This window comes from Lagenorhynchus albirostris, chromosome 1, assembly GCF_949774975.1.
Source record: "Lagenorhynchus albirostris chromosome 1, mLagAlb1.1, whole genome shotgun sequence".
Taxonomy (NCBI): Eukaryota; Metazoa; Chordata; class Mammalia; order Artiodactyla; family Delphinidae; genus Lagenorhynchus; species Lagenorhynchus albirostris.
Window position 1 is genome coordinate 122,588,569 of NC_083095.1, and position 12,840 is coordinate 122,601,408.

The 12,840-nt window shown below is 37.4% G+C and overlaps 1 protein-coding gene across 3 annotated transcripts; it reads right to left on the minus strand.

Moving 5' to 3' along the window:
• Positions 1–4,737: 4,737 nt before the first annotated feature.
• Positions 4,738–12,741, minus strand: PCLAF (PCNA clamp associated factor). Of its 3 annotated transcripts, XR_009544164.1 has the most exons (5): positions 12,619–12,741; positions 12,240–12,320; positions 10,893–11,055; positions 8,787–8,880; positions 5,796–5,828 (listed from the first exon to the last, which is right to left on the minus strand). XR_009544164.1 is itself a non-coding variant. In XM_060169612.1 (4 exons), exons 1-4 carry the CDS (start codon positions 12,662–12,664, stop codon positions 5,786–5,788), a joined length of 333 nt encoding a protein of 110 aa, XP_060025595.1. In that variant the 5' UTR covers positions 12,665–12,741; the 3' UTR covers positions 4,738–5,785. The 3 variants fall into 3 exon arrangements, 2 of the variants coding, with proteins under 2 accessions (XP_060025595.1, XP_060025600.1); XM_060169612.1 differs by lacking the exon at positions 8,787–8,880 and having other exon boundaries at positions 4,738–5,828; XM_060169617.1 differs by lacking the exons at positions 5,796–5,828; positions 8,787–8,880 and adding an exon at positions 9,208–9,379.
• Between the last annotated feature and the right edge of the window lie 99 nt (positions 12,742–12,840).

Genomic DNA, 12,840 nt, shown 5'->3' on the forward strand with positions numbered 1-12,840 from the left:
GGAACCTCTAGCGCTGGCCCCACCCTCGGCCCGGCGCAGAGCACCCTGGCGCTCCCTATAGGACAAACTTAAAGCAGGCAGTGAGAAATAGACACCACCACTTCCGGGTCATCCCCGCTACCGTCCCTCCTTAGCAACCGCGTGGGGTTGCTAAGCGGAAGTGCCTTCAAAGACAACCACCCCCATTACTTATGGGACTAACAGGAGGTAGCTGAGAGCGTGTACTCCTCTTTGGCAACACACTCTTAGCTTCTGCTCCTGGTCTTGGGCTGAGCACGGGCTTCGCTGCCAAAGTCACGAAGCCAATCCTGCTTTCCCCTTCACTTGTACTCCCCCCAGCCACTATTTACTCCTGTTCCCTCCCGCCTTGAATCCCGGGCGGACCTATTGGCTCCTGTTAAGGCTCTCTCAGGTCCCTCGTGGGAGTTACTTTCTGGCGGTTTAGCAAGCATCTCCCTCTTGTGGATTTTCAGTTGTGTTTCTACTGAGCTTTTAAAGTCTCCTCCAATGTTATGAAACCTTTTTCATGCACTTCGTTCTCCTGTGATAGCCCCTGAAACCGAATGGTGAGAAAGTTTTGTCTTCACCCATCTCTTTTGTAAGGATTGCACATGCTTGTGTATGATGTGGAAATAATTAATCCTTAAAAAACAATGAGAAAAGGCCAAAGGAAGCCGGTGATCAAGCTTGGGAAGGAGGAAGACATTTAATCCTCCACTCAGAATAAACTTTCAATCCTATACTGTGGACAAGAAAAGTTAATAAGAGACCTAATTTATTCTTGTGTTGGGGTGATCTGAGCTTGAAAAATACTGGGAAAACCACTGCTCGGAGCAAAAGCCAGCAACATAATTAATCCTCTTTCTAGAAAAATGACCTATATTATTATGGCAGTTAAATATTCAGAGAAATGTAGTTAGGCATTCAGAGGAAAATGAGTAAAAATCTTGGCTTAACTTTCCTATCTTGAATAGGTCTGCTTAAAAGCAATAAAGCTTAATAGTAGCTCCTGAATTTGTTCTCTAGTCCATGGCAGTGAATGTCTTTGCAACTGCTGGCTATTGGTCATAATAATTTGGTCATGATAATTTTACTGGTCATGATAACCTCTTAGTCACCGATATTGGACTGTTGTCCACCTAGCTGGGGCAGAGGAAATGACTTTTGGTAACGTCAAAGAAATAGCAGGTCTGTTGGTTTCCTGTACATGTGACACAGCATTAAATTGATTCACCAAGAGAGTCAGTTCAGCAAAACCTTTAGGAAATCACTTCAGGTTCAAATGTCACTAGTAGATTGTTAAAGAAGTCTAAAACATTTCCACCCTTGCCATGGAAATGCATACATGTGGGAGTATACACACACAAAATTCAAATGGAATCTGAGCACATCCAGTCATTAATTGTTCTTTAAAAAAAACCTGGCTGTACTTGACAAGTGATAAATCTGTTACCATGACAAAACAGAGCTTGGTATTTCAATTGGCAACAAGTTTAAATATTTAAAAATTTTGAATTAGAAAAGTAAATAAAATTATGAGCCCAATGAGCAACAACTTATCTAAAACTTTGCTGGGGCTTGCCTGGAGGCCAGTGGTTAAGAATCCACCTGCCAAGGAAGGGACACAGGTTCAAGCCCTGGTCCAGGAAGGTCCCACATGCCACAGAGCAACAAAGCCCATGCACCACAACTACTGAGCCTGTGCTCTAGAGCCTGCAAGCCACAACTACTGAGCCCGCATGCCACAACTACTGAAGCCCACGTGCCTAGAGCCCGTGCTCCACAACAAGAGAAGCCACTGCAGTGAGAAGCCCATGCACCGCAACGAGTAACCCCTGCTCGCAGCTACTAAAGAAAGCCCACGGGCAGCAACGAAGACCCAACACAGCCAAAAATAAATAAATAAATTTATAAAAAATAAATAAAACTATGGTGGACTTAGATGTCTTTAAAAAATTAAAAACATGAATACAGTAAATCTTTTCTATAGAAAGAAATGTTTTATTGGGTACAAATAGTTAAGATCAAATGTGGTAGTTTAAGCCAATACAAAAATGCAAATTCCTATGCATCATTCATTTTTCCTGTTGTCTGAAGAAATATGACTTATAATAGCACATAACAGCATTTATTTAGATCCTCTCTTCCTACAGTTTTTAAAAAATTATTACTGAGTCACTTTTGTATAGGTGTATGAATACCTGGCTTAACTCCTATATGATCACGACGTGTATAATTCCATCACTTTTAACATACTCATTACTTGGAGACCTCTAAAGATGTATAGCACAGGTATATACATTTTATTGTACACTGAAAACATATACATTTTATTGTAAGTAAATCAACCTAAAATGTTGATAAATGTTTAAAAATTCAAATAAATAAATATAGCACAATCCACACCTAAAACTAGCTATGTGCGTTTAACTACGCTTTTAGGATTTTGTGAGCAGTATCACAGGAATCCATATTCTTTTTTTAAAATTATTACCCAAATCAACCTTTTATTTTATTTTTTTAATTTTATCTATTTATTTATTTTGGCCACACCACTCGACATGTGGGATCTTAGTTCCCCGACCAGGGATCAAACCAGCGCCTCCTGCCTTGGAAGTGTGAAGTCTTAACCACTGGACCGCTAGGGAAGTCCCCAGGAATCCATATTCTTTTTTTGTTTGTTTGTTCGTTTTTTGATTTTTTTAATTTATTTTTATTTTTGGCTGCATTGGGTCTTTGTTGCTGCGCACGGGCTTCCTCTAGTTGCAGCGAGAGAGGGCTGCTCTTCGTTGCGGTGTGTGGGCTTCTCATTGCGGTGGCTTCTCTTTGTTGCGAAGCACGGGCTCTCGGCACGCGGGCTTCAGTATTTGTGGCACTCGGGCTCCGTAGTTGCGGCTTGCGGGCTCTAGAGCATAGGCTCAGTAGTTGTGGCGCACGGGCTTAGTTGCTCCGCGGCATGTAGGATCCTCCCCGACCAGGGCTCAAACCCGAGTCCCCTGCATTGGCAGGCGGATTCTTTACCACTGGCCAGCAGGGAAGTCCCCAATCAATATTCTTAATATGAACCATAATTAAGACAGTGCTCTCAAATCTACGGTAGATCTCAAATAGCCTTCAAGGTCAATATAGTACCTTCATCCTTCAAATCAATATAGGACCTCTAGCCTTTTTTCTCAATCTCTTGAAAGCTTTTTGTCATTTTTAAATTGTCCCTTGTAATCATTTAAGAAAGAATTAGGTTGTATAACGTTTATTTTTGGGAAACCCAATACTCTGTTAATAATTATTACTTAAAAATTCAAATATTCTTAGAGTTCCATTGGCATCTCCAAATACAAAAGACAAAACAGACAAACATAAAAGATACCAAAATCAATGAATACTTGGGATCAGTTAGAAGAAATATAGCCAGATTTACTTTTTATCTGCCTAAGCAATATACCACACACAAGGCATGGCCTCTTGTACAAGGGACTTAGAGAAACTCACTTAGGATACATGTGACATAAACAACATAATGTTTAGCCTTAGGAAGAGAAGGCTAAAGATGTAACAGCTATCTTTAAATAATTGAAGGTTGTTATGTGGAAGGAGTAACTTGTTCTATGTTATTTCAAGGACAGAACCAAGAAGAGGAGGAGGGGAGTTAAGAAAAAAATCAAATTTTTAACTTGTAGCACTTTCGATTGTCGTTGCCAGCTAATAAAATACTCCATCTAATGAAAAGCTATAGCTGGCCTGGGTTGAACAACTTCTAACACTCCTCCCAGTTTTGATTCAGTGACAATCTTTCCCACCTCCATAGGCTATCCTCAAAGGTAAAAGGAACCATTTTAACAATGTTGGTTGGACCAAGGTCCAGCTGAATCTTCAGTTTTTCCAAAAGTGAGTTAGCGTGAAGAATTCTAAGTACAGTGAGATTTATAAGCAGTGTATATATACATATGGGAAAAGTTCAGTTAGTTTAGGCTTTATTTTCTGCTTTTTAGAAAAATGACAAGTATTTGTCATCTCATAAATAACTCTGAGCACACTTTATAATTTTCACTATAGTATTATCTTCCTTTGTGAAACTATGTAAACACAAAATTCATATGATCCTCACAAATTCCATTAGCATTCAAAAATTCCATAAAAGTAGCTTTAATCATTGTTTGCTCCGGAATTGAACAGTAACATTAATTATTTGAATAATCCATTCAAAAAGGAAAATCAGATTAACTTTGTGAAGGGTACAAAATTAAAGCTTACTTTATATTTTTAATGTATAATTTATTTTTTGATTCAATTTCAATGTAAACGGGGAGTCTGTCCTTCTCTTATGTGTAGAAGAGGCTAAATTGACAATCTACATTTTAAAAAACCTTTGACAACGAAACAGATTACATGGGACCTCTGCCTAATAAAGTTAGACATCACCAAGTATTATATATTTTGAAAGGATTGTATTTGAAAAGACTGTAGGTTCTTTAGGTCAAATTTTTGGGAAACAAGTACGTACCAAAATTAGACTTCATTGGACACACCACCATAAAGTTTCTCTCTCCATCAATGAAAAATAGCAAATCAGGTTTCATACCCATCAAAAGCCTAATTGTCAAGGAAGCACTTAGGATGAAAACTCTGGTCTCAATTCAGTATCATTACGTTTAATATCCACCTCTAAAAGACAAAGCAAAAAATACAATCTACAGTCATAAGGACTTATTTTGGAAGTTGATAAAATCAGGTCAGTACAGTGATTTGCATTTGGAAGGAATAAAATAGAAATACCTAGTAGGATATAATCTTAGAAAGCACACATATGGATAGTATTGTGACAATGAGTATTCATTTATTAAAAACAAACTTCAGGAAAGCATTCCTGTTAAACATGGTTAGTTTTGATAACAGGTTGTCAGTGAGCAAAAAGCCTGATGAGGAAGCAAGAATATCAGTTAAAATACTATTATACCCACCTCTTCAATTATACCCCTGACTATCTTGAAAAATATAATAGTAGCTCTAAGGACTTTAGACATAGTTCTGGGCTTATGGCATGATTTGCCTTTCATATTTTATTGATTTCCAACTTGAAAAGTATAGGCCCAAAGAGTAATATTTTATGACACTAAGCCAATTGCATATTCTAGGAAAATTCCTCTCTTTTAATGTAGTCTATGGAATTTTCCTGCCCAATTCTATGCGAGTATTTTATCTTTTTGTTGTTGTTTTTAGAAGCTTCATCAACCCTTTAAATCCTTAAGACAAAACTGCCCTTAAATTTTTCTAAGAAGAAGGTAGACGGCCATCCAAATTTTTTCAACATTCCATTTTTGGCCCCGTTTCTTAAAAAGGGTATGGGTTCAGTTTAATTAATACTGAATTTTTTAATGTGCAAAAATCTACCTCTGCTTTTTAAAGCAAATAAAAGGAACAAAAATATGGCATCACTCCAATAATCAAATGCCAATAAAAATGGCAACAGTACAAAATTCTAAGCAAATCTCAAAAACAGCAGATTCATAAGTAGAACACCATGCAATAATTTTAGCAAGAAAAAGCTTAACAGGTAAAAGAAACCGAATACTGCATTATACTGAATACTAAGTTAAGTAACCATAATTAATCTTATAAACTTTCCAATATCATAACTACTTGCTTTTGAATAACTAAATGTAAGCCTCATTTTTTAAATTAAATGCTTATTCAACAAAGCTAATTGGAACAAATATATTTATGCAAATTTACATCCTAGAATACCAGAGTAAACAGGAGACATCAGTCAAGGGTGAATAAGTAATTTCTATTCTTTTTCATCTGTATGATCAGGTGGCAAAGGACATGACCTGTGGAAAGAAGAGAGAACTTCGATAGTCACCTGAGTCAAATGTTTAAAAAACAGAACATAAGTAGTTTTTAAAAACTTATGTAAATCAGGAACATTAACAGTGCAGTGTGTCTTGTCAACTGACCAGAAATGGGAGAAAATTAAACTCCATTAATTGACAAACTCCTACAGGTTCCAAATACTAGAGTGACAAAATTTTTAATAATCTATTTTGCCTGTTAATTTGCCAAATCACTTTCCCCTTTAGGATATGTTGCCATGTTTATTAAAGACGGAATCTCTATTTCTATAGCATCTTCTTTCAATATGTTAAGTGGATTGATGAAGAGTACAATCCTTCAGCAAGAACTCTGAGATTATGAAAAGCAAAAGAATTTAACCAATCCACTTGAGCAGAGAAAACAGCAAGTTGACATATTTGACTGTATACCTTTTGGAACTATATGAATGTATTATCTAATTAGAAAAACCCCAAAATTGTCTTAAGTTGGCATATGGTAATCACAGCTTTTGAAAAATAATTTATATTATCCCAAAGCCATTTTGTACTCATTATACTTTTTTTAAAAATACATTTATTTATTTATTTTTGGCTGGGTTGGGTCTTCCTTGCGGCACGTGGGTGTCTCATTAAGGTGGCCTTTCTTTGTTGCAAAGCACAGGCTTTAGGTGCGCCAGCTTCAGTAGTTGAAGCACATGGGCTCAGTAGTTGTGGCTCAAGGGCTCTAGAGCACAGGCTCAGTAGTTGTGGCACACGGGCTTAGTTGCTCCGTGGCATGTGGGATCTTCCCAGACCAGGGCTCGAACCCATGTCCCCTGCATTGGCAGGCGGATTCTTAAACACTGCACCACCAGGGAAGTCCCTCATTATACTTTTTATAGAGAAAATGTCAATTAAAAACTTAATCATAATTTTTTAGAACTGATAAAGATTTGTGAGATCTATTTTAAAATGGTTTTCAAATTAGATCCAGTGAGCCTGAATGGTCATAGGGCAAGTGAGTGAAGGAAGCTAAAACAAGGATATTCTGACTTGGAATAAGATTACCATTGACTCACCTACTCTTATATTACGAAGAAGTCTTCATTGTACTTTCCTGGAAATTAAATCAAGTTAACAAATGAACACTATCATAACCCAAAATTCTATTTTTTCAAGGACCTGATTTAATTTACTTTAGGTATCATAGTTCTGTTCAAGGTTTTAAGAAGACAGTTTTTCTTGATTCTGATTCTCCCCCATGCATCTGCCTCTGTGAGAATAAAGCCATAGGAGTAGCCATATTCCAGATTAAGAATTAGGGAGACAGAAGTCCTTCTGATATACTGGTAGTTTTCGACCAGTATTTATGACCAATAGTAAATCTATTGAAAGAGCTCCTATCAAAAGGAAAAAAAATTTTCTATTTCTTTAACGTGTCAGTATGAGATAGATGTTCACTAACCTATCGTGGTAATCATTTCATGATGTACGTAAGTCAAATCATTACACCTTGAACTCATATAGTACTGTATGTCAATTATGTCTCAATAAAACTGTGAGGAAAAAAAAGTCAATCTATTGATTTATTATAAATAAAGGGATAACTACAACTCTCTTAAACAAAAACAAATCTAAGACAGAGGCCTAAAGTAATAATATAAACCTCTATTACCTAGTTTTATGTCACAGATTTTATTATACAATGGATCAAAGTGCTTTATGAGACTATATGTGTAATCTTTTCCATATGATAGGAAGCCTGTAATATAGGTTTTATTGCTGTCATGATCAATGGTATAGCCATATTTGGCTATATTACCAAATATTTTCTTTCATCAATGGAAGTCATAAATAATTCAAGAGGATTGTCATATATTCTAGAGCTAATATTGACTATTAGCTTGTTCACATTAGAATGAGAAAGAACAAGGAAGAATGGTGCCAGTAAGTGAGAAGGAACTAAAGGAGACTTACAGGATCATGAAAACAAGTCTATTAAAAAACTTACCCAAAAATGTATCCCCTTCCTTGTTGATTTTATTGAAACAGAAATGATAATAGTGATGTAGCAACAAAGTATAAAATTTAGTTACTGCTCCAGAATTTGACACTCCTTTTAAATATCTCATAACAATTTACTAAATGACCTTGAACAGTATTAAGTCTTAAAATTTTATATGCATAAACATCATTTTATACGTCAAATACTTTGTTTTAACTGCTCATTAACCATTTATTTTTATTTAGTTGTGTTCAATGCAAATCAATTCCAAACAATGTACAATCCAAAACAGGTGTACAGTGTTCAGATATGAAGCAAGAGGTGTTCATTCACACGCACAGATCTCACATAACCTGAGATCAGTTGGATCTAGTTGTTCCTGTGTAGACTTCTAAAGATGGCAAATACTGGCTTAAACCTTATTAAGAGTACTATGGCCATATTGGATACTTAACATCTAAGCATCATTGTGTGAACCTGTGAACCAAAGATTTCACAGAGTTTCTATTTCTAAAAAGGTTTCTGTACATCAAGGCAGTTGTAAAGTTTTATTTTCCAGGATCAAGTCCACTTAGGCTTAGAACCATCTAAAAATAATGACTGATGTAGAAAGTGCTCCACGTGTAGCTATTCCTATTCATTAAGTTTTATATTTATATATATATGTTTACGGAAAGGGCACAAAAGAGTTATGAATTCAATGCAGGAAAGTTTCCAGTCTTCACTTCCCAAATACCTAATATACATTATTTTTGCTGCCTTTATATATTTGCCTCTTAATTTCAAGATTTGTCAAATATGCCTTCCAAACAGATCAATTTTTTAAGTTGTAAAAGTTATTCAATATATGCAGAAATAAAAAGCAATATTTTAAGACTGGTTGAAGTCAATGCACTTCTAATCTTTGGAATCAAGTTAAACGATCCAACTTAGCTAAATAAATCTGGATGGGAATGTGTGATAGGAAATACCTGTTATTTGACTTTTAAGTGCATTTGCTGGGATTACTTATGCTTGGATTTGTAGTAGATTCCAATCCATCATTGCCCTGGAACGTGTCAGTTACTGCAGAAAGTCAAATGCAATGTCAAATCCAAAGCCCCAGAGAAAAGAGTTAAGTTCCCAAGAGAACAGTGAAAACAGTGTAAAACCTGATGGAGAGTATATCAGCATTAAACCAGGACTGCTGAAACAATACACAGAGGATTTGCGGTAATACCTGGTGGTTCCTTCCAGTGTACATCATAAATAGAATCACTGAAGCTTTTTATATTACCTAATCATTTTACCGCCTTCTAGATTTCGTGAAAAAAATGGAAACTGAATCTCCATTCCATAGCTCATCCTTTTTCTCTAGATGAAGATGAAATTATTCTTATTTGCAAGGTACAGTTTGAAGTATCCATATTTCTTAAGTTATACTTAATCACATCATTAATTCTCGATGTTGTCTCTTTCCAGTCTTGTACATGAAACTCCAGCAGATTTAATATTGGCTTTCATTATCTGGTCAAATCCTTCAGATGCTCTTTAAACTAGTCCAATTTGGGAGTCTCAACATTCTCTGTGTTAATAAAACAAGGGATGGAATTAGTAGACTTGATGAAGACCTGTTTATTTTCCTTGCCACACTGGACTTCTAGATGGCGTACTGATTGGGCTTTAGAACATAGGTTGGTAAACTGTAGATGTTTCTTGGCCAAGTCTCTTAACGGTAGAGATGTAGAAGGGCAAGCAAGACCACAAGGAGACTAGCTGTTGACTGCAAAGCACAGCTGACCGTTGTGGTTTCGAACGGAGGACCTTCCGTGTCGGTTAAAGGAACGAATGAATAAATCTGCTTGAGTAGGAGCGGCACCAGAAGCAGCAGCCCCAATCTGAGCCTGGCCACCATCCCCTTGCCCATGGTGATCACTCCGCCTTGGGCAAGGCTCGCTGCTTGGTGCCGTGGAGGAGGATCACAGGCTACTGGCTGGTGCAGGGGAGGTATCTAGCAGGGTCTTAAATCTAGCCAGAGGCTTCATAATGGCGGTGACGTGGCACCACCAGCGCTCACCACTCCCAATCTCCAGTCAAATAATTTGTTTTTGAAACAAAAATTTCAAAATTCTTTAAAGAGTCTGGACACTATTACTTATAAATCTATTTAAAAAGCAGGTTTCCATTGCTTTTTTCCCCCCAATGGTATTATTTTTTTTCCTGATTCTTAAAATATTTGTTGTTGAAATTTGGTAGCACCGGGTATAAGAGGTTTTTACCCAGATATATCACTATTGATATTTGGTATATTTTGTACAGAGATTTGGTATATTTAGATACATATCTTTTACACAATAATTGTACTTTTGTACCAGAATTTTTGCTTAACACTTATCATGAGCATTTTCCTGACATTAAAAGCTTGAAAGCATGATCTAATTATCTTCTTAAAAAGTTTACACAATGAACTCTGCATGTTTGCAGCTTTATCCCCACCTTGTTTTGTTTTGAAGTTTTCTTATGTATTTACAGAGAAGTTGTAAAGAAAATACACCACGGTGTTAGTTTTGGTTGTTTCTAAGTGATGGGGATTTCTATATATTTTTTTTAACATCTTTATTGGGGTATAATTACTTTACAATGGTGTGTTAGTTTCTGCTTTATAACGGGATTTCTATATTTTCCAACTTTTCTACATTGGGTATATATTTCCTGTGGAGGCTGAACTAATAGTTTTAGAAAGGTGAGGTTAATGGAATTCAAGCTAGATAAACTAACATAGAAATTGCTTTTTGAAAAAAGACTATAGAAAACAGACAGAAAAAATTAAAGAATAAAGACCAGAAGTTCATGATTAATAATGTAACACTTATCATCTGAATGGGAACTGATCCTCTTTGAGTGACTGAAATGAGTAAAAATAATACCTTTCTTTGATGTTTGAAATTTGGGAGTGACTTATAATAAAAGGTTAGCACAGTTTAAAAAACCTCTGGTTTGTATTTTCTTATCTGCTCAAACAGAAATTTTAAAGTTACTCAATATTCTGTTGTCTTTTATTTTCAAGAATATAAGTATTCCAGAATATAAAAACTTACTTTCTCTTTGCTTTTCCCAAGCCACTGCTTCCTGCCTCCTCAGGAATCCTATTCTCCTTTTCTGAATCTTTAGGGGACAGCCTGAAGAATTCTCCGATTCCTTTTTGCCACTTGGGAGTTGGGCGCACACAAACTGGATTCCCTCCTGCATACTTATTTTCAGCTATAAAATATAAACAGATAGAACTAAATAAAAATTAAGAATACAATCGAACAATGTCGGTGAAAACACTAACATAAAAAGGTGAAACAACATCCAATTGATGTAATTATTTAGTATAAATAGCCTAATGGGAATGAAGAGCCTATCCATGTAACACAAAGCCAGTCAAATTGATCCATGAAAAATCTTAAAAATCAACACAGAGAATTTATATGGAAGGTCTATTCCTTAAAGGGAAAGTTAATTCTTTAACATCAAATCTAAAGGGTATTAAATGGTGTTACATCCATCTTTAAATTTTTAAATGTGACATGATAAAGGTGTATTCAGTTATAATATAATGTATAACACTTTATTACACTTATCCTTTAGCCTAGAAAAATAGCATTAACAAGATGTTTACAACTAGAAAATATTTTTCATATTTTGTCCACAAGCTGAGCTATTCAGTTAGTCTTATGTACTGTCATTCTAAAGTTTGACACACTTTTTCCTGTATGTTCTTAACTACAGCTTGTGGAATTAATCTTCCAAACTGTTCAACTTCCTCCTAAAAGGAATGAGACAGCAGATGGCATGGTATTTTCTCAACTTGTCGCACAGAAGGAACGATGTGAAACTATTTCCCTGGCCCGGTTTTCCCTCTTAATGTCCCAAAAGCGGTAACAGGAGCTGCAAAGTTGTAAAACACACACACCGACACCAAACTAAAATAAAAGGAAAGAAAGGAGAGAGGGAGAAAGGGAAGGAAGGACAAAGAAAAATATGTAGAAATGAAAACAAAAACGTGATTAGCACTGTCAACTATAGTCCCGATTCTTAATCTAGTAAAGAGGTACTTAAATAGCCTCTTACAAGAAAAAGCCCAGTTGTCAATACTAAGAAAAATAACAACGCTAAAGTAGAAAAGAAAAACGAGTTTGAAGAGAAACTGTGTCCATCCCTAACCCGAGACTTGAAATTCTTCACAATGCGACCCACTCCGCCCCGCACCCCTACCCCATCCCGCCAAGAGACAGGCCCGCTCATTAGAGCAAAAGGCAAGGAAGAAATTCGGGGGTGAGGATCTCAGGAAAAGAAATTCCACGGTGGGGCAGGGGGCTCGCAGGTCAGGAGAACTGTGGTGCCAGGCCTGATCTCCTTTTGAGAAGGTTTCTCCAGGATCTTGCAGGGGCGCTTTTTACCTTTCCTTGACGAAAGCGGCGTGGAATTAGCGGCGGAGGTGGAGGAACCAAGCACCTTCCTGGGGGCTCGAGAAGCCACCACTGCGGAGAGAGGCAAAGAAGGACATTCAGAAGGGGTCACGAAGAGTCTCAGAGCCACGTTCTCACCACCCTCTCCGACCCAGCCTATTGGAGAGGAGAGGCCCGCGATCCAGAACAGCAGATAACCCTCCCCTGTCCCCGCCGCGTCTTTCTCCTCGTTAAAGGGATCGGGCTGCTGCTTCCTGACGGGCTGGACCAGTTTGGCGGCCAGGGTTGTGGGCAGGTCCGGCTTCTCCCGCCCGCGGCGGAGCTGCCCAGGGAACCACCTGCCCTCCAGTACCATGCTCGCCTGCCTCACCTTTTCTGTACGTGCCAGCGACACTGCCTGCTTTAGTCCTCACCATGTTCAAACACGAGATGAGAACAACCAACTGACTCCCCAGCCGAAGATGTTTCACGGGACAAGGCCCCGAAAACGAATCTCCCGCCACAGTTTATATTGGTCCCTTTCCCGCGCGCTCCACTGACTCTCCCAGGCCTCCGCTCCCATTGGTTCCGCGCCTTTCAGGTGCAACCAATT

What these genes read in the sequence shown, in the direction of transcription:
- PCLAF (XM_060169612.1), bottom strand. Translation starts at nt 12,664, where the DNA reads ATGGTGAGGACTAAAGCAGGCAGTGTCGCTGGCACGTACAGAAAAG. An exon ending in CGCTGGCACGTACAGAAAAG is followed by an intron (nt 12,321 to 12,618) that starts GTGAGGCAGGCG and finishes CTCTCTCCGCAG; the next exon opens with TGGTGGCTTCTCGAGCCCCC. An exon ending in GCCGCTTTCGTCAAGGAAAG is followed by an intron (nt 11,056 to 12,239) that starts GTAAAAAGCGCC and finishes TATATTTTATAG; the next exon opens with CTGAAAATAAGTATGCAGGA.